The 22,498-nt window shown below is 39.5% G+C and overlaps 2 protein-coding genes across 5 annotated transcripts in view; one reads left to right on the plus strand and one right to left on the minus strand.

Annotated features, from left to right (window-relative positions):
• xkr4 (XK related 4) overlaps positions 1–3,989 on the minus strand; it is a 55,262-nt gene extending 51,273 nt beyond the window's left edge. The window contains exon 1 of the mRNA XM_028021193.1: positions 2,827–3,989. Coding sequence (XP_027876994.1) covers positions 2,827–3,527 — 701 coding nt within the window. The 5' untranslated portion in view covers positions 3,528–3,989. The remainder of the gene's footprint in view (positions 1–2,826) is intronic.
• Positions 3,990–4,828: 839 nt separating this feature from the next.
• The window catches only part of tgs1 (trimethylguanosine synthase 1), a 54,931-nt gene continuing 37,261 nt past the window's right edge, over positions 4,829–22,498 (plus strand). Inside the window, exons 1-4 of one of the 4 annotated variants that reach the window (XM_028020898.1) lie at positions 4,829–5,031; positions 9,997–10,064; positions 14,268–14,392; positions 21,369–21,573. In XM_028020898.1, the coding sequence (XP_027876699.1) occupies positions 4,922–5,031; positions 9,997–10,064; positions 14,268–14,392; positions 21,369–21,573 (508 nt within the window). In that variant the 5' untranslated portion in view covers positions 4,829–4,921. Of the gene's footprint in view, positions 5,032–9,996; positions 10,065–14,267; positions 14,397–21,368; positions 21,595–22,498 lie in introns of those variants that run through there. The other 3 variants (XM_028020897.1, XM_028020899.1, XM_028020900.1) reach the window with 3 other exon arrangements.

Here is a 22,498-nt window from a genome sequence, read left to right on the forward strand (position 1 = left end):
GCTAATTTTGTTAAGCATGTTGACTGTAAACGTTGAATATATTGACAATTGGTACAACTCTCTGATAGTATACTGGCAATGTACTCTTAAAAATCTGAATATATTGAATACACAATGTAATTAGTTTCACCTGGAAAGTGTGTTGTAATTGATCCTTCTGGGTACTGGTAGCCTGATATGTTTTCAGTACTGTACAGCAGTGGTCCCCAACCTTGTTAGTCGCGTGGACCGGTCAGCCCTTCGCAATTTTGCTGTGGACCTGGGGGTGGGGGGGGTTGAGATGGGCAGTACAGTGAACCCTCGTTTTTTTGCGGCGGTTACGTTCTAAAAAGAACCCGCGATAGTTGAAATCCTCGAAGTAGTAACCTTTATTTTTTTTTACAATTATTATACAATGAAATATTCCATAATACATTGAAACCAAAGAACAAAACCTTTTTACAGGCCCAAGCATTTGTTTAACAAATAAAAAGTACTGTATAAACATTTTATTTTTTTTTTTACAAATAACTACTGTACTGTAAAATAATAATTTTAAAATGAACTGAAGGCGGATTCCCGTGCCCGAACTGCGGAGATCAGCGCAATAGCCCCACCGCGACCCGAGTTATTGATTATTGGATTAGAACGGGAGAAAATAAAAAATGATTATGAAAAAAAACAAAACAAAGTACAGTAGGACAAATAGTGACTCACGTGTATTTCACTGCTCTTCTGACTGAGCCGCTGCTTCCTGACTCTCTGTAGCGTTTTTTTTTTTTCTTCTAAAGCCCGCAGTGCAGGTGTGTTTTTTCGAGAGAAGAACATAGTTATCGGTAGTTGTTGTCGCTCTTTTTTCTTCTGGGCAAAAAGATTCTTATAAACCGACATGCCACCATCGATTATGTTAAATATGGCTAGCTGTTTTGCGTACGTGTACATATTATACCGCAACGTTGTTGACACACAGGTAGAGAAGAAGCGGAGAGACTGTTTAGCCAATCAGAATGCAGAACACAATGCAGGTGGAAATCCGCGAAGCAGCGAGACCGCGAAAGGTGAACCGCGAAATAGCGAGGGTTCACAGTACTCCGATGTTATTTTATTACTCATTCTGCTGCAAGTTGGCTCAATTTTGACGCGCAAAACGTAACCGGTAAAATCCGGTTTAGGATTTTCAAAATAAAAGATCCGGAAGTAGTTCATTACTTCTTGCGTGGCCCGGTACCAATTGGTCCGCGGACCGGTACCGGTCCGGTGGTTGGGGACCACTGCTGTAGAATATATGAAGCATGTAATGTACAAAGTGGCAAAGCAGAATAATAAGACATTAAGTAACTAAAAAGTGTACTTCATTAGCAATTATAATAAACTAAAAGTGTAATGTAGACTGTGATCACACTACTCATATATAAAGTATGTAATGCCAATATACTTAAGATACATTCTAAATATGTTTTAAATGTAACTCAATCACAAAAATAGTACACTCAAAATATACTAATCAAGCACGTTTACATTAAATAAAAAGCAATATACTTAAAGTGTACTAAGTATAATTTTAGTTGGTCTCAAAAAAAGTATGTAAAAGTACACTTAGTACACTTTACATTGTGCTTTAATGCAATTTAAATACTATTAAAAAACACTAGGCACAAAATTAGTTGTTCCAAAATAGCACACTTTAAGTTAACTAATCCTAAGCAAACATGAAGTATACTCATGATTAGTCCGACTTAAAGTAACTCAAATTTAACATAGTTAGTATATTTATTTTTCACCGGGGTGGTCTAGAGTGGGGGTGTAGGGTGCTTTCAATGCTGTGCCAAATGACTGCCGAGCACACAGAAAGATAACCACTGATGCTACTGGAACAATCATTTTTTAAATTATTGCTGTTGTTGTTAAGAGAAAACTAATTTCTGAGGTTAACTGTGGCAACATGAAACAAAGAGAGGAAATGAAAACTTCATCAATTAGCAGTCTTGATCATAAAAATCCTCAGTATTTTGTTGTTAAAAATACTTCAAAACAATGTCTACATGGTTTATGTACTTCAAGGCTTATTTGGTAAATACTTTTTCTATTTGTCTAAAATTGCAAAAACTGTATTTACATGTTTAAGTGAGCATCTGTTTAAATTAGGCTGAGATTTAGTATTACAAAAGAAAACACTAACCGGTCTTAGACCTGTCATTCTATCTGACAGCATAAGCTGTCTTAGTTACATGTAGTATTTGGGTTTTTATTTTTGTATTTTTATTCTTTGATATTGATACAATGACATGACAACATGTCTATTTTTAAGCTTAAACTTGACAATATGTATCTGTTTGAGACTTTTAATTTGAAAGAATCAGTTCTCCACTTGCCCTGTCAAAAGACAATCTAATAAAGATTTCTTGGCAGGACTGCTGACAGCACTCAGTCTTCTTTTATGTAGGCATAGAAGAAGCGCAACTTTTTAATAGTTTGTGTGAAATCATTTTGGGCAACAGCAGACGACTGTAGTAAGTTGTAGGTGACCATGGTTATAAAACTGCAGAAAAACTCAGAGATTTGTAAATACTTTACTGACATTGTTTGCCCTTACTCTACTGAGAAGCTAATTTTAGTTTTCAATATCAAGCTAACATCATAGTTCCAACCACATTTACATGTGATTTTTTTTTTTACAAACGAATTAATTGTTAATTATCAAACTGCTTTCTCGAGGGTGTGTCTAAAGCCAGCTAAATCAAAGCGAGCAAACCAGATCTTTTAAACAAAAATGTAACTAAGACACAAAGCTGCAAAAAATGTATCGACTTGGAAAAAAAAATGTGTTAAGAATTTAAGGCACCTTACCTCCATATCTGACCCAGCTGGAGAATGTGTATTATAGACTGGCACAACCACACACAGACGGAGTAATAGGGCGACCGTTTCGTGCCTCTTCTGCCCATCGCTGTGCTGCCGGTGCTGTTAGTAGCAGTGTTCTTGCTGGCAGTTGACATCTGCCTCTGCGGTGTGGCCGGGTGCTGCTGAACGGGAACATCGCCTTGAGAGGCCGAGCCACTCAGCAGTAGCTTACTCCCATCCAACTGGGGGCAACCGACGGCAGAATCAACGTTGTCCTCTGTACTGAAGTCAGCGACGAACCATCGAAAACTAAATAGCTGGACCGAAAACGAACCCAACACCACAAAAAAAAGCGTCAAGCCGAACCACCAATAGTCCTGGCGAAGATAGTAATCGACTGAAAGCCACACGTCGGTTCCCACATCAGCCAGATAAACAGACACTGCAGCAACAATCCACAAGCAGTCCCATATCACATATTTTTGCTGTTCTCTGCTTAGACGGAAGCAAGGTGAGTTGGAGCCTCCCCGACCGCAGCACTGAGATTCCCCGTTCGGAAAATCCACGTCCAGGGTGCATGCTGAGTCGGTCTGTTGTCCCAGGTGCAGCCCCTGCACCGAGCCGGAGTGCTCGGAGTTCTGCAACGGCGTGAAGGCCACATCGCTCCTATTTAATTTCAAGACCCCATCCGACTTAGCTGCCATCATTGTAATCAGAAGATATTAAACTGGTAGATTTCTTCTGCTCTTCCTCCCCCGTTCTCTTTTAGCGCAGCGATAGTCCGTCGAAACCTCGTTTACGTGTTTCTTCACTCCTCATTTCTAGACCACACCTGCTCCTTTACTCTGCTGTCTTCTCATAATATACGATGAATCCAGAGATCCAGGTTGAGCGTAGCATTGTGCTTGTTGCCCCAGGTTTTAGGTCTATGTCTCATTTTTGAGTGATTGATGAGCATCTCACATCCAGCCGTTAAAGGATATTCACCGCCTTGTTTCCTTAATCCTACCTGGTGGGATTCTACAATCAGTTGTTGCAAAAGCTACAACTAATTAAGTATTTGGCAATGATAGAGAAAGGATGAAGGCTGCGGCCATGTTCTTCTATAGAGGACTACAAACAATGACATCATTCCCACTCTTCCCCCTGAATGTCAACCGCCCGCCCTCCTGGGACCCAAACTGCACACACATACGCTCACGCAGCCCCCCAAGCCTCCACAAGCACACCCCCACGCATAGGCGCACACCCACAGGCACCATATATAGGGTTCCATTTGTGTCAAAAATAAGTAGAAGTCATATGTGTACATGTTGTTGGTCTAAGTCATTGCTATGTGTCTTTGGTTGATGTCTATGGTCTTAGTGCTTTATGGATATGTCGATGTTGCATGATGTTACATATGTAGGTGATGCATATGTTAGATATTGCATATGTCTATATTGCACATGTGTTCACTGCATATGTAGATGTTGCATATGTCTATGTTGTATATGTGTTCGCTGCATGTGTAGATGTTGCATATAGGAACAATTATTCCCACACACGTGTGTAGGAACAACTTTATTATGGGAGGGTGGACATACCAGAAACCTGACAGATGTAAAATGTCAAAAATGGTGTTATCAACACCTTACTTAGTAACGCGTTATTTTAATCTAACACATTAGATTAGTAGCAAATAATCTAATGGGTTACTATTTACAATCCAATAATCAGAGAGAACAGGAGTGATTTCTGCTTCTCTCATGCAGTAGTTTAATGCCATAAACTAGAGAGGATGAATGCATCCTCTCTCCTTATGCAATGCATATGAACCAGGGGTAGTTTAAAGATGCACTGACAAATTAAACCTGAAACATCTTCGACGAAAGAAGGGAGGGAAAAAAAAACAGTAATCTTTTAGAAAGGATCTATTTCGTTGTTCTGCTGATTTGCTTTCTACTCTCCAGTCCAGTAGGAGGCGGTAAAGCACCTTATAGTTGTTCTGCCAGCCACCATAAAGCACCAGAAGAAGAAACAAGAACCAATGTTGCATGTTGGGTCTCTTTATTTGTCGCCGAATAAATTGTGCGTCTGAAATTTTGAGCTGAGCGCGTAGATGCTGGAAAGAAGAAAAATGACGGTGGTGGCGGACGTTATTTTCTCCATCAGTCAAACACATGAGAAGGAAGATGCTGTTCTCCTTCGGTGCTCCAGAGCTTTCGTGGGGTGAGAATTTCTCATGTTCCCTTTTTGAAAACGGCATAAAGTTTCCTTCTCTTCCGGTTTTACGGTTTAATACCTTTTTGTGTTAACACTGTTTTTATGCTCAATAATACGTTAAGGACGCAGCACACACGGCTAGATCAACCTTTAGTGCATGTGGAATTACCATGCTAAAATGTAATTAAAAGGCATTTTTACTGGCTACGTATTATTACTTATTATACTTTATAATTCAATTGCAGTAAAAGGTTTTACAGCATTTGTTTGTGCTTCTGGGAGATGGGGGTAGGAAAGAAAGTTCGTATTTTTGTTCTTAAGTCGATTTAATCTTCGTATAATTTCGAGGATAATATAGTGCCTGTAAAAAATATTCACCCTCTTGCATGTTCTACCCCTTTACTGCTTTTAATCATAATTAGCAAAATTTGGATTCTTTTGACAAAAAATGATTTTACTGTCAAAGTGAAAACTGATTTATATAAAATAATGAAATTTAAGTAAAACATATCTGACATAAGTGATTGTATAAATACTTACCCCCTTCAACTCGGTATTTAGTGGATGTTTCTGTGGCTGCCGCCCCAGTAGGGAGTCAGAGCGGACCCCTCTCAGTCAGCTGCTCATTTATTTCTCCAACATGACAAAACTGAAACAGTCTTGTCATGTTGGGGAAGATCAACTGTGAACAGTCCTATTCACAAATTCTCTAAGCGATGTTAGTCTGGGTTTTGACTGGGCCACTCCAGAACCTTCACCTTGTTGTCTTGCAGTTGCAATAAAACAAAAAGCAGAGTAATATATTTCATCATTTGATATGTTAAGTGACCCAAAGAGCCACTTGTGTCTACAGAGATTCAGGTTGCAGATCCTCATCTAACAGATGGAAAATGTGATCCTATCTCAATACAGCAGCTAAAAGTACAGGACTATAATTTTTTGTGCATTGTTAAAGTAAAATTGTGAAGGTTAAAAAATCGACCACTAAATGTTAACAAAACACATTTAGTATAATTTCCTCAGTACCCCCGTTAGCCTCCGTCTAGAACCGCCCCTGGGCTGCAGGTCTGTGTCTGGTTCATTTTTGATTAGCATGTTTTTTTTCTTCATTGATAGGAAGTCAGATTATCCAAACTGGTAAACCACATTAATAAAATAATAGTGAAATAATACATTAAATGACTAATGAACCCTGAATTCTTAAAATAGATCAACATTTCTGAATAAAACACACAGAAAGTCCTAACAAACGTTTTTAATGTAGGAGAGGACTGAGGGATGAAGAGACGCTGATGTCTGGTTCTTTATGTTCTGACGGGTCTCTCCTGATCCATTCTGTCCCAAATCATACAGCAGCACACTGCACCATGATGGACACATTTTTGTCCATCGATAGACACAGTATCCATCTTCACTGACATTGTTCAGCCTGGGATGTGCATCTTTTCACTCACGTCTGTATTTCTGCAAGAACGTTTGCTTGTAAGGACGGTGGAATATCGGGTGGTATTTTAAAAAGACGCGGGTTGATAGCAGCTCACCACGGCTGCATAGTGTTCGTCTCTAGGCAACCATGGTCCGTAGCATTCTGCATGGCATTCAGGGGGTCCTCTTTAACTCCCGCCACGAGAATTTAGCTGACCTTAATATATCCTGTGTTTTATTTTGGTCATTATTGTTACATTTAGTGTTTATGTGTGTGAAAGGTTTGTCTATCAGATAGTTATGTATCGGTTCAATACGGGACGAGACATTTAGCAGTATTTTACGGGAGGGGTGGGGTGTTTCAGCACCTAAAACAGGGCTAGAATTGCCACTGGAAATAACTATCATTCTATATTTTATTTTTTAGAATAAAATGGTTTCATTGTTTAATATTTTGGATCTACATATATTCTTATTTTATTGGAAAACATGAGTATCATATTTTGATCTTCAGCACATTGTGGTAACCTAGTCTGGATCACTGCTCGCCGACTTTGTTTGACCGTCAATGAATGGCCTATTTTAAAACTTTTTTCATATATAAGGCGCACCGCATTATAAGGCGCATAGAATCAACCCATTCTCACTCCCAAGTCATCCTATATTGACGCATGGGATGGTCTGTCCTCGTCACATATTGACGCGCGGGGTTTTACTCTATGCCTTACCGTAAGGGTTTTGAAGGTTCGGCAGCGGTTGCGAGAACCCTTCGCGTTAATAATTCACGTAAAACACGTAACTTTCCCAAATCGTCAACATGTGACGCTGAAGGACCCAAGTCGTTGCATAATATGCAACTCATGGTCAGAAATCGTCCCAACTACGAGTCGGGAGTGAGAATGTGTTGATAGAATAGACGCTACAGTAGAGGCTGGGGTTACGTTATGCATCCATTAGATGGAACTGCGCTAAAGGGAATGTCAACAAAATAGTCAGATAAGTCAGTCAAACTTTATTAATAAATTACAAACCTTTATTAATAAATTACAAACCAGACAATTCCGTTAACTCCCAAAATGAAAAAACAGCTGTTTTATTATTTTCCCCGAGTCAGTGACGTAGCTGTAAACTGTAAACAGCAGTTCAGCTGTAAACACACAAAATAAACATGCAAAGCTCACTTTATTAATTCATTACTCATCCACGAATCCCTCGAATTCTTCTTCTTCAGTGTCCGAATTAAACAGTTGGGCTAATGTGGCACCAACATGCCCGGCTCCGCTTCGTCAAAGTCCTCATTAATCGAGTCAGTGTCGCTGGTGTTGTCTAGCGGTTCAGTGACAATTCCTGCCTTCCTGAAAGCTCGGACCACAGTTGAGAATGATATATCAGCCCAGGCATTTACGATCCACTGGCAGATAGTGGCATATGTGTTCCGGCGCTGTCTCCCTGTCTTGGTGAACGTGTGTTCGCCTTCTGTCAGCCACTGTTCCCACGCAGTTCGCAGTCTAGCTTTGAATGCCCTGTTGACACCGATATCTAGCGGCTGGAGTTCTTTTTTCAATCCACCCGGAATGACGGCGAGTACTGAATTAGTGTGCTTCACTTGTTTTTTGACACCATCGGTGATATGGGAGCGCATGGAGTCGTAGATCAATAGGGACGGAGCTGTGTGAAAAAAGCCAGCCGGTCTCTTCACGTAAATTTCTCTCAACCACTCACTCATCTTTTCTTCATCCATCCATCCCTTCGAGTTAGCTTTGATGACGACACCGGCTGGAAAGTTTTCTTTTGGCAAGGTCTTCCTCTTGAAAATAACCATGGGTGGAAGTTTCTGGCCATTAGCCTGGCAAGCAAGAACTACAGTGAAGGATGACTTCTCATTCCCTCTGGTGCGAACATTTACCGTACGTGCTCCCGTTTTATCCACAGTGCAGTTCACAGGAATATCAAAGGTGAGTGGAACCTCGTCCATGTTAATGATGTGCTCTGGCCGGATCTTTTTTTCAGTAATATTGTTGTTGCAATATGCGCAGAAAGTGGCCAACTTTTCTTGGTAGTCTTCTGGCAGTTGCTGTGAAACAGTAGTTCGTGTGCGAATGGAGAGATTACGTCTTTTCATAAACCTAAAGCACCAAGAAGGACCGCCTCTAAATTCGTTAATGTTAAGTTCGCGTGCTAGCACTGTTGCCTTGATTCGAATAGTGATTGTACTGACACTTATACTTGCTGCTCTCTGTTCAACAACCCACTGTTCGAGTTTGTCCTCCAACTGTTGCCATCTCGCTTTGTTCCCTCCGAAACTCCTTTTAGTCCTTTTTACTTGGCGCAGGTCATCTTCTTGCTTCCTCCACTTCCGCACCATTGATTCATTAATATTAAATTCTCTCGCTGCTGCTCTATTCCCATGTTCTTTTGCGTGACTGATCGCCTTGAGTTTGAACTCTGCCTCGTAAGCGTGTCTTTTCTTAGGAGCCATTTTGGGGTCTTTACACAAATACAAATGGAAATGGCACGCTTCGCTCAGTCATATATCCCAGAATGCACCGCGCGCTTCTTCTTCTATGGGGGAAAATGTAGTCGGCTGCTGCTTACCGTAGTTCCGAGACCTGCTGTGGCTCAATATTGGTCCATATATATGGCGCACCGGATTTTAAGGTGCACTGTCGGCTTTTGAGAAAATTGAAGGTTTTTAGGTGCGCCTTATAGTGTGGAAAATACGGTAATTAAAATGGAAAGTCACATGTAGTGAACAGTTCTTTCTAGGTAAGCTGTGTGTTTACTTTGAGTCCCAATTTTTCAAATGTGATAATCACTCCTGTTTTTTTTTTTCATCAAGCTCATTTCACACAAACATTCATTAATAAAAGGACTGAACATTTGCTATGGACTAAATAAAGTTTGGCTGATCATTACTCAAAGAAATCCAGAGTAGTGACACAACAAGTGGAACAAATATCTATTATCTAATATCTAATAGATATATATCTAATATCTATTATAATCTATTATGGACAATAAACAGCACCCTCTCCACCACATAGTGGACAGACAGCGGAGCACCTTCTCACATAGACTGCTCCAGCTCCGCTGTCGTAGGGACAGATACAGGAAATCCTTCCTGCCACATGCCATCTCACTGTACAATAAAAGCTAAATCATTGTTCTGCACTAATCGGTCCGATTTTGCACAACTGCACTATGGCACACTTGCTGTACATATATTTACATATACATATCTACATTTTTTTTTTGAATCTTTGCAAGGACTGCTCTTAAGTTGCTTTTTATATTAACAACATTCATATTTTTACAATTTATAGACAACTACTACTCAGTGGTAGTTGTTATTGTGTCTCGTCTCTATGCTGTAACTGCGAAGTAATTTCCCTGCTGGGATGAATAAAGTACTTCTATTCTATTCTATTCTATTCTATAAATATTGCAGCAGTTAACCTAAGAAACCCTTAACGTGTCACAGATATGGTTCATGTATATGGACTCTTTGTCTTCATTGACTGTCTTTGTATGTCTGCCTTTCAACAGGGACAGAGAACTGTATCGCTCTGATAACAGACTGCTTTCATCTGGCAGAGAAGTCACTGAAGTGCCAGGTACTGTATATTGTTATATTTATCACTTAATGTTCTGTAGAATTAACCAGGGCCTGTACTCCCAGAGTTGTATTGGAGAGCCTCTGTCTTAGTCACAAAGGCCTGCCAGTGAGAACTGGCTTCAGAGAGCAACTCTGTGCTAGGAAATGACAGAAATTCTTATCTTACTGCAGAGGTGGGTTTGACCCTGTTTGTTAACCCTGTTGCTAGCTCTGACTGACCTTGTTGCTAGGTGTGATCTGAATGTTGGTCTGTGTGTTGTGTGTGTGCTGCCATGTGGCTTAACACCACATCCTAATCAACAAAACCTGCTATACCTAAGATGTTTTATTCCCTCAGGTTTAGAAAATTCAACAGCTATTTTAAAGTCTTGTCGTGTCAACCAGGCATTTGGAGTTCTCTTAAGCCCAGTTCAAACTACACGATTTTTTGCCCCGATTTTCCCCTTACAACAATCTTAGAACGTCCAATGTTCTAAGATTGTCGCTTCTAATAATTGTAACCGATCATCCTGTAGTGTGTGGTGTGTAATACACACACTATTACACACATTGCGTCCAGTCGGTAGAACGTCAGAACTGCTCCGATCTAAAATCAGGCATAGTCAACATGTTGGATTGTCTTGGCCAGTTTATCACTGCAGCGTGTGGGGGTTTCCCCGACTCGGAGCGAGATCGCTGCCTGTTCAATGTGACAGGTAGCCAATCTGAAAGCGCAGTGACATAAGTACAGACGGGAATCCCAAACAGCTGACATGGTGCAACCGAGAGTTCAGTGGACATCGGAATGATATTTGGAAACAACATGAAAAAAACAAACTCACCTCCATAGTACACCAAATAAAGCATATGCTCACGCCCTCTCTGCTCTTTTATCCAATGCCTGTATAAAGGAAACGAATCCAAGAAACAAATGTATCACCGAATCCGAACTTCTTCAAAACCACAAACAAGTATTCCCACTTCACCCTGTCAAATGCTTTTTCAGCGTCCAGGGAAATTACCATTTCGGGCATATCAGAAGAATGCTTTGAATAGATGACATTAAAAAGGGTGTGCGTATTAAAAAATAATTGACACCTCTTGACAAAACCACTTTGCTCTTCAGATATAACCAAAGGGAGGGCCTTCTCCAAACGAGAAGCAACCAACTTGGCTAGCACCTTTACATCTGCATTTAACAAGGACAATGGTCTGTAAGAACCACATAAAGTTGGGTCCTTGTCCTTTTTGTGAAGTAAAACTATAGTAGCCTGTGTTAATGTTGGAGGTAAAGTCTTGCGTTCTAAAGATTTGTTAAACATAGCCAATAATAGTGGTGCCAATTTTTCTATGAACTTTTTATAAAATTCGATGGGAACCCCATCAGGGCCAGGGGCTTTGTTTGACTGCAGCGCTTTTATTGAATTTATTACTTCCACAAGACTGAGTGAAATATCCATGCTCCTGGCAGTATCCATATCAATAGCAGGAATGGAAAGACTTTGAAGAAATTTTTTCATTTTATTATTATCTGTGGGAAATTCTGATGAATATAAAGAAGAGTAAAATAATTTAAAAATGTCATTAATTTTGGTGGGGTCGGTTGTAATTACCTGTTGAGTATTTTGAATACTAGGTATTATACGAGAGTTGACCTGACGCCGTAACTGATGTGCCAATAAACGGCCAGCCATGTCGCCGTATTCATAATATGAACCTTTACTGTGTAAAAGTAAGTGTTCAGTTTCTTTGGTACAAATTAAAGGAGTCTCTGATTGAACACCTATACCCTCTTTAAATAATTCTGGTGAGGGACTTATGGCATACCTTTGATCAAGTTTAGCAATGGCTATTGCCAATTCAGTAAGCCTTGAGTTATGTCTTTTATTAGACAAAGATGTGTAGTAAATTATTTGTCCTTTAAGATAGGACTTAAGTGTTTCCCATAACAGTGAATGAGAAGTGGAGTCATTCTTATTAAACACCAGAAACTCATCAATTGCATTAGAAATAAAGTCACAAAATTATTCATCTGCCAGTAAAAGAGTATTAAACTGCCACAACGGTCGACTACGTTTATAAGACTTCAACTGAATATCTAATAATAACGGAGCATGGTCTGATTAATTATAAGTTTTTAACTTTTTGCTATGTTGATGTTGTAAAATATGTGCAAGTACTGGGATTTGTTTCAGAAAGCTGAATAATTGAAAGATCAGAGCAGCTTGAGCTAGAAGAGTGCATGTCCTGAGTATTCATTTTTAGAAAACCAGATGGCAGTTATCCTTATTTTTTTCCCAGCTGATTGTGGAAGAGTAACGTCTCCCAGCTCCATTTATTGAAACTGCATGGTGAGTTAATTGCAAATTTTCTGGCATCCCCCACACCGCTCTTGGAGCCGCGTGCGCAATATTTGTGCAGCTCACTGTGCTTGTCACAGTTTAATGAACTTCTGCACCTATTTTTTTCTTTTTTTGCTCCTCTATTTAGACCAGTGGTTCTTAACCTTTTTTGAGGTACCGAACCCATCAGTTCCATATGCGCATTCACCGAACCCTTCTTTAGTGATAAATAAATTTATTTATTTTTTCCAAATTCAAGACATGGGTATGAACTCACAGCAAGTTACAGTGTTACTTTATTCTGGCCCCCCAAAAATATTTTGGCCCCATAAAAGAATTTCAGCCCCCAAAATATTTTTTTTTTACTAATTTAAAAATAAATTTGGATTTTTTCAAAGAATGACAAATTTTTTAATAACTTAATTTTTTTTTATTTTAAATTTAGTTTGTTTTTTGTCATTTTGAATCCACAAAATACTTTTTTGGGGCCAGAATAAATTATTGCACAAATTACATACCTGCAAATCAGTGTGACTTCTGCTGTTGTTTTTGGGAGACCAGTTCAGAGAGGCGTGGCTTCACCTTGGCAAGTGCATCTTCAGAGCAAAGTTTGTTCTGAGCATTTAGTATGGATTAAAATATTAAGAAAGAAACCACGCGACGTACAACTACGACAGCCGCTGATGCTGCGCACACTAAATTTCCCGCAGCACTGATTGGCCGAGCAATGTAACATGATCCTCTGCAGCAAGTGATAGCCAAGCCGGGCCTGTCATCACGACTTTACACAAGTGTGACTTTACCTCCGCGGCAGAGGCTCCGCCGAACCCCTGAGACCGACTCATCGAACCTCTGGGGTTCGATCGAACCCAGGTTAAGAACCACTGATTTAGACTATAAGTAGATTAACACAACATAACATTTTATGTATTTTTCTCTGTTGAATTTTTCTCTCGCGCCATTTCAACCTAAGGCTAGAATGAGCTTCTAAACCAGATGTACTCTATGTGAAAAGTTTATAATTTTTTGTGTGGTGTTTATTTATTTTCCTGTTGAAAATAAATAAATGTGACATGCTACCTGTCACATTCGACAGGCTGCATTCTAGCTCCCAGTCGGGAGACACCACACATGCTGAGATCATTGGGCCAAGACAAACATGTTTTATATTCCTAATTTTAGATCGGAGCGGTCCCGACGTTCTTCTGCCTGGACCCGATCAGTCGTAACACACCACAGACTATAGGATGATTTGTTACGATTAAAGCAAGAGACAATCGTAGAACGTCGAACGTTCTAAGATTATTGTAAGGGCAAAATTGTGTAATAAAGAATTGTGTAGTGTGAACTGGGCTTTACGCCGGTAAAATTCTGAGAAAAAAAATTAGGAAGAAAAATTTTCATCTTTGGAAAGAATTTTCCTAAGATGATGTCACTTGAAGCTACTCAGTCTTATGATTCTTTGAGAACACCAACCTGCTTCTTAATCTTCCATGGCTTGGATTGCATTTGTCAAATTTGCAACTTGACCTTTGACTCTGATAATATTAAAACAAACAGCACACATAATTGTTAAAAGTTGTAAACAAGAGAAAATTATTGCAAAATTCTCACTGCTATTGGTCATAGAACATTCAGCCACACTACTCCTTGTCTCTGCAACACATTACCATCCCAACTCAGAAATATTGATTAACTTCCTCAATTCAAATCACATCTGTTTTTTCTGTCTGACTGATGACTTCTGCTGTTTCTGTTGAGTTGATTTCATTATTTTACTGTTGTATCTTTTAATTGATTTAATGTATTTTTGCTGTGTCCTTCAGTGTCAGCAAAGGTGGCTATAAGTGAAATGTATTAATTTAATAATTTAAATGTAGATTTTCTTACATTGACAGAATCTGAAGATGAGGAAGAGGTAGAAATCTTGGATGAAGAGTCTGAGCTGATGGCTAAGATGGGTTTGCCTGTAGCATTTGCCAGCTCTTCTGAACAGAAGGTTCAGGTCAGTGGTACTTGATGAATTTTCTTGTGCATTATGCAGGATTTCCCCCTGAAAACTAGCTAAGCCAGGTGGTCGGGTTAACATTTTAACACAGACCACAGATAGAGAAATGTAATGCTGTTAAATTTGATTGAATGGTTTCAGCATAGATAAATTAAAATATTTTAAATTGTTAAAAATTTAAACAATTTAAATTTTGTTTAGAAGCTGGCAAGTTTACTTCAAAGAACAATCTTTATAGTTGGATTGTTTTGTTACCCTAGCAAAAATCTGATGCTATGAGTTTAACCCTTGCAGAATGACTGTGTCGTTGGCGACACATTTTTACAAGCCAACTTTGTCTTACTGTAACTCTGCAACAGTTTGCCCTATCAGAAAAATGTCTTTGAAAGGAAACAAATTGCGCATTCAGGTCTGCATAGTGTTATTACGGTAACTACCCACACGCCACTGTAGGAAGCCCGCGAATGCGAGTCTTTGTCTCCCCTTCCTGCATGGACGAAAAGTACAGAGTGAGGAGAAAAAAATGAGTGACACAGCGGAGAATCAAGAGCAGAGTGCAACAAAATGTGTTAAGCAAACGCCCTTCAAGGAATATAAAGACACCACAGAGATTCCTGGATGGTTTTGAATTTGGAGAATCCGAATCAGTTTTTTCTCCTGAAGAAAGGTAACGTTTGATTGATTGAATAACGTTTTGAATTTTATTTGTGAATGAATGGGGCTTTTTACTTTGTGGATAATAGTTTTTCTTGGTACACATAATAAGATGTACAGTACATATAGTTTTATTTTGTGTTTTCTTTTGTTTTTTTAATAGTTTATCAACTATTAAAAATACTATAAGTTAGTATAATCATCAATTTATACTGTGTATGTGTAGGGGCGCACTTTTGCGCACTATATATGACACTTCTCAGTGTACAGTACCACACTCTTCATGTATGCCTGTATAGCTTACTATGATTTTTTTGGTGTTTTTTTGGTAACACTTTATTTGACAGGGTGTCAAATGTCAAGTTGTAATAACAAAGATATTTTGAATAATGTCAACTTTGTATTAAAAATGTCATGATTTACCAAATGACACTTTATGACAACAGTCATAAATATTCATGAAGACTTCCTCATGTTCATGACAGGTGTTATGTCATGTTTATGACGGTGTCATGTCAGTGTTATTCACAACCCGTCAAATAAAGTGTTATCCTTTTTTTACTACTTAGTGTGGATTTGAGACCAACTGAATATATATATATATTTTTATTTTTTATTTATTTATTTACTGCTAGACATATTTAATACTTTTAGAAAATTTTCTGATGAAGAGCAGCTGGCTCCGAGGGGGAGAACTGGAAGAGGCAGAGTTCCTGTTGGAGGTCGTGCTGGGAGTATGAGACACCGCAGCAGTTCCCCATATCATCTGAGGTGGAACACATGTGGAGCCTGAAAAGCCAGGCTTTCAACCCCTAAGGTTCTTTCCAAAAAGAACTCCTGGTGTCCAACCCCCTTCAAATTTTGGAAATCCACCATCAGGCGAAATTTTTGACTATTTCTTCTCTATATAAGTTCTCACATTAGTTTATGTTTATACAAACAAGGGGGCAGCCAGGATTCTGACCAAAGGGAGGAAGTTGTCCTGTACTGAAATAAGTCCAGGAGAAAGAAAAGAAATTTATTGGCATGCTGTTGTACCTCGAGATCAGCCGCCTGGAAATATTTTCAGTCATCAAATACGAGCTGCCATCTTGTCCAGGGACTGGTTCTTAGCCATTTTGGCCAATGTTTGAATGAATGACCCAGAAGAGGATCAGTGAAATGATGAACAAAAGAGCACAGAAGCATATGACCCCCTCCACCGAGTCAGGCCGCTGATGGAAATGATTGGGACAAGGTGCCGTGCTTTATACCACCCAAGGCAGCACCTTGCAGTGGACGAGTGGATGGTTCCAACCAAAGGCAGGTTTGGCATAAAACCAGGGCCTCCATGGGGCCCTAAGCAAAATTTGGTTTTGGGGCCCTCTATTTCTGCTAACAATGTGAATTGCTGGAATCAACAGTTAGACGATTAGATCATTTGCACACCTGCTATAAACTTATTGCATCTCTGATGGTGCTGTTTGCATTATACCTTATGCATGTATAATATAAGATACATTTATCAGCCAGTCGATTTCTGGGTTAATTTTGGTGGATCGTGATTGGCTGATACTTACATGTGAAGCCCATCTTATCCACTGATCTTATTTACGTCAGCAAAGGTTTAAAAATCAGCCTCTGTCCCCTTCTGCTCTGCAGTGAGAGGTTTGACTGATAGACCGGCCCACCAGGTCAGGTCTGCACATTTACAGCTAACAACATTCACCCCACTGTTGCCAACTCAGTGACTTTCTTTCTACATTTAGTGACATTTCAGACAAAAAAATTGGTATCAGCCAAAATCAAAATCAGCAGATCAGGCTCTTTAAAGATCGGTAACCGGCCAGAAAACTGCAATCGGTGCAGTCCTATACACATATTCATGACATTCTATGATTAAATTAATTTTTCTTAAGCGTAACTCCTGTCGTTGCGCAACACCCCCCCCCTCCTTTCTGTCTCTACTCTCTCACTCTCGTACTTCCTCTTCTGAGAGGGGAGATGTGCTACCAGCTCTCCTTCTAACGGGTTAATTGAGTTTCCTAAATCTGCTGGGATTTACCCTGTCCAGAACTGAAGTAAACTCTGTTTAAGCTGGTTTCGAGAAACGATTCGCCTGGTTATCTGATGGCCTACATCCAGGTGTCCCACCCTTCTTCCCCCTGTGAATTAGCCAGACTGAGCAGCCTACAGCCAACTAGTTTCACAGAGCACACCTGTTAACGGTCGCTCGTTCTCTATTTTACAACTTGCATTTGTTATTGAACCAGGTAGGTTTTAGTAACTCGGGCGAGTCCCAAGGATGATGTTTTACATTTGGGCTACCAGCAACCTAAAAACATTTTCCACTTTTTCCTCTCCAGAATCAAACATCATAGCTATTTTACAACCATCAAAGAACTTTAAGGTGACTCATTAACTGAATGTCCACAACATCTTTTAGATTTTCTTTATGCTAAATATTTTATTAGTAAGGCAGTTTTGCAAGGGTCAGTACAGCTTAATTCAGTAGCAGAAATAATCAAATAAGTAAAATCAATCATCTAGTCTATCTTTCCCTACTGCTGACACTGAGAACTAAAAAAGGAACCTTAGAGAGAGACGGACGGAGTTTGGCGTTTCGAACCCCAGACCTGGCACGACGACGAAGAAGGTGCTGCAGCAGGAGGAGGAAGTTGATCGACGAAGGCAGGGATCTCTGTAGGTCCGATGAACTTCTTCTCCGCATGGATGGTGAGGTCACACAGGACTTGGTGCTGGCAGGAAAAAAGGCACCAGTTCTTCTTCTTTGTCTTTGCCTTTGTCTTCATCTTTGTCTTTGGGGTCTGAACCCAGCCGATGAGAGAAGTGCGATTCGAAGCCACAGATTGTGGGCCAGACGGGTTGGTCCCCATGCATGCACAGGACAGTCTCCGGCTCTGTGGCCCCGGCTCTTCTTCAGCTGCAGAGTTCTTTGTCCATCTCGATCTTGGCTCGAAGCTGCCCGGAGGATCCAACGAAAGGTTCCTCTTTTGCACCCACCTTTTATAGGGTTTATCTGTCTGCTTAGACAGATGATCTCATATCCGTCACTGTCTTAAGAGACATCATGTCATGATGTCTGTGCTAATGTCTCAGGGTTGCTCAACCTCCTGTTTCCCTTGCCTGCACAACCTTTCACCTACTCTCTACCTCCAACATATCAGTGATGTTTAATTGCAGTTACACCTTTTTACACCATTTCAAGTTTAATGTCAAAATCACATTTATATCACATTTATTTTCTTTAGCTTCTCTGATTTAGCATTCATTTATAATTTTATAACCATAACTTATATCACATTTATTTTCTTCAGCTTCTCTGATCTATCATTCATTTATGATTTTATAACCATAACTTATTAGTTACTCTTATTATGATCTTAATGTGAGTTATTACAGATGTTTTTCTGAAAAGAAACCAAGAATAATACATGATTCTAATTATTTACTACTAAAGTTACAGTTACTTGTTTTTCTTGTAAGTGTTCCCACAAATATAAGTGTAAGTATTATTACAAGTAAACCAATATTAATATAAGTATTTTACTTTGAATCTTATCCAATTACTAATAATGTTTAGATTTCATTCTTTAAAACTTTACCTTTAAACTAAGGAATAGTCTCAGCTATTTTTATAAATCTGCAGGCTGGAAACTTCCTCTTTTTCCAGGAAACCTGCTTTTCCTGTTTAATGACTTTCTCTGACTGACTATGATTTCTTATGATTAGATAGAAAAAAGTAGAATTAAAGCAAAGTTTGCATGAGACAAAAACAACACACACAACCAGATTTATTTTACTGACACTTAAGTCTACTGTTGGGCCTTGATGTCACTTGAGTGATTCATTTTAAAGATAACTTTATTTATTATTACTGTTAAACTTAAATCTCCAGCATGGGGAAGTGGGATGAGCTCGGATTTTCTTGACACCCCCTCCACGAGGTCAGACCTTTCACATGCTGGGAGTCCATCACCCTCCTGCAGTTCGCCGTCCTCATCCACTAGAAAGAGAAGAGGTTCGTCTGGGATGTGAAGATGCAGATTCTTCATCCTCAGTTTTCACAGAGGGCTCAGTGTAGTCATCAAAACTCCACTTCTCTTGACACTCCAATAGCTTAAAATGTCATTTACACCAGGTGAGTTTTTCTCCCCTGAGAATGTGGAGGTGTACCGGGTTGATTCCGAGCCTTGAAAGGATTTTAACAGAAGTTTCACATAACTTAGAAGTTGATGTAAAAATACTGTTTGTTTTAGCCACTTAAATGATCAGCAGCAAACAACATATCACCAACTACAGCTTAGAGCAGCTCATTGATATATTAATGCAGCAGCCATGTAGCCTGATGGAAAACATTTTGCTAGACAATATCAAACATTCAGAAGTTTTAATTATTGTTATCAAAGGTTATCAAACATGCCGTTTTGAAGCCAAAAAACCTCAGAAATATACAGAGCCAAGCAGGAGAATCAACTCATTTCAAGTTAAAACTCAGCTCCACACAAAGACACTAGCATAAATGTTTATCTGTTGAACTAAACCGTTCAACGTCGCTATAAAGCTAATTTTCTATTAGCAGCCTCACAAATCTTCTTTATAAATATTACATTACAAAGATATATTAAGACAAAGCTTTATTTTGGATTTTTTCTATTTTTCCTCTTTTCTTTCTCCCTGAAGGACAAGGTTTTTTTTGAGACATTGTTTTGCTAACTTATCTTCTATTGGAGCTTTGGACTTTTGGATGCGCTCTGCTCATTGCACGGCAGCTCATACCAGCGAAGCTTGCGTGACCTACCGCGGCCACCAGGGGGCCCCAAAGAGCAATTTATATTCTTTCTTTTTGTCCATAAAATAATGATTTCTACATACATTATCAAATATATTATTGTAAAAACAAATCACTTCATGATGAAATTGTGTGTTTTTGTTATTATAATGACAGAAATTGTTACTAAGACAAAAAAAAAGCTCTACTGAGGGGGCCCTTGGTGGCCCTGGGACCCTAAGTGGCTGCTTAGTTTGCTTATGCCTTGGCCTCGCCCTGCATAAAACAATACATGAAAGCCAAGCCAACAAAATGGGGCCTGAAATTTTTGATATTGGCTGATAAAAATGGCTACACTGTGGTCTTCCAGGTTTACTAAATCTAAAATATCATCAGAAAAGGGGCTGTGTCTCCACCACCTTATAAAATACTCTCACCAAAAGATCCCCAGAAGGCAGCATCCAGTGGAACAGGGATGGGGAGCTTCTCTTTGTGAAGTGGATGGATACCAGGGTGGTCTCGATGTGCTCCACCATCCACCTCGTGTACACTGGCGACACTGTTTAGCGCTGGCAGAAGTTAGCTGATGACAGAGTACAATAAATAAAGTAAATAAATACATGGGAGGGGTGGACACACAGGACCAAATGGTTGGAACACATTCAATCCACCGTAAAACAAAGAGGTGGTCCACCACTGTGTTCCATCATTTAGTTGATATTGCTGTGATAAACTCGTTTGTGATTCACAAGCACCAATGTGTCACAATGAGGAGGAAGCAAAAGACCTGCTAGAGTTTCCAAGAGGAGCTGGCAGCACACCACCTAGGTGTTCTTCTTCAACATGGGGAAAAACACTTACCTGTCAGCAACAAGCAGACAAAGTCTGAGAGAGCCAGCATTGGGAAACAGCGCTGCAAACTCTGTCACAGAAGCACAGCCTGGAGATGTGAAGTCTCCAGGCTGTGGGCCTGTGCTTACAGCTGGAGAGAAACTGCTTTTGGGAATACCACCAAGGCTCAGGAATATAAAGAGAAATGTAGGGAGGGGAAAAACATCTGTACATAGTTTGAACTGTTAGTCTGTTTTTTATTTGCACAAATAAGTGAGAATGAAAAAAATGTAATATTCTATAGAGTTGAAATTGTTAATTTGTGATGCAAAATCTGTACTTCATGTGCAAATGCAGTGTTTTATTTTCACTAAAACTCTTAAAATCTCATTTTGCTTTTTGTTTTTTCTGTTCTGAAATTGTTTGAAATCAAAACTTCAGCGGTGCCACCATTAATAATGGTTTAATATCAAGTAATATGTAAAAATAATGCCCAGTATTGAAAGTTCTAAATATTCTGGAAAAATGAACTACAGTGAACCCTCGCTATATCGCGGTTCACCTTTCATGGTCTCGCTGCTTCACGGATTTGTATCGTGCACTATTTAAATTTTTTAAATTATGGCGGCCCACCGTGCTTATAATACACTGGGGTAAACCCTGATCATGTTAGTGTAAAGTGTGCTTGAGGCACCTTCTCCTTTTTTGTCACGACAGAAAAAAAGAAGGCCAAACAGAAAGCCTATCACGCGTACAGAAGAACTGCCTAGAGATAAGGAGGAAGACAAAGATTTCCAGCAGGTCTCCAAAGCAGCTCTGTCTGACCACGGTGTGATTTCTGAAGAGGAACATCAGAATGAAGTGCACCAAGTAATGGATGTGGCAGAGGAGATCCATGACAATTCCTGGGAAACCTACTGGGGTAAGAAGAGCAACACAATGGGTACACGAACATTTAACCATTGGGGGGCCATTTAGGACAAAAACTATTGTTTTCTCTCTCACACACAACTACAGACTGATAAAACTGTTACTATATTGTGACAGGCTGGTCAGACCTAATCTGTGAAAATTGAGGTCCTCTGTCATCCCTCAGTCCTATCTGCAGAAATACCCTGCTCGGTCAGAAACAACCAATTAGAGCCATGAAGAGAGTCTTAGGGCGGTAAACCATGCTGGTGTACATGCTTCTCACACTCTTCCCCCCGTGCTCTCTGCTATGCTACAGCTACTTCCCAGTGGTGAGACTGTGCTTAAGTACATTTTTCATGTATCTGAACTTTACTTAAGTAGATTTAATTGTGGGTACTTTCAATTTTTACTCTACATTTTACAGTAAGTATCTGTACTTTCTTCACTACATTTCTGTAAAGCATTGTGTTATACGTTACACCCAAGTCACATTGCGCTTTTTTGATTTGTTCATTAGTTTGAAAGTAATCAATGATTTCGGTATCACCTTTGCCTCCCTTGAAAGCATGAACTTCTAGCTTTCAAAAATTTACAGTCGAATCTGAAAAAAAAACATATCGCGGTAAGTTAAACCTCTAAGCCAGTGGTCCCCAAACTACGGCCCGCGGGCCAGATGCGGCCCGCCTCCACATTTGGTCCGGCCCCCTGAACAATACCAGAGTATTTTCATATATGTGCATTTTTATTTGATAAGTTGGACTTTTGCAATAAAATAAATGTTCCTTAGTAATGAACTTTATTTATTATTAACTACTAGTTAGTAACTATTTTATACATGCATATAATTGACCCTAACCCTTTTTTTTATGTGGAGAACCCAGTGTTATTTGGTTATTATTTATTTCATAAATAGTGTTATTTCCTGACTTTTGTTC

This window comes from Xiphophorus couchianus, chromosome 6, assembly GCF_001444195.1.
Source record: "Xiphophorus couchianus chromosome 6, X_couchianus-1.0, whole genome shotgun sequence".
NCBI lineage: Eukaryota > Metazoa > Chordata > Actinopteri > Cyprinodontiformes > Poeciliidae > Xiphophorus > Xiphophorus couchianus.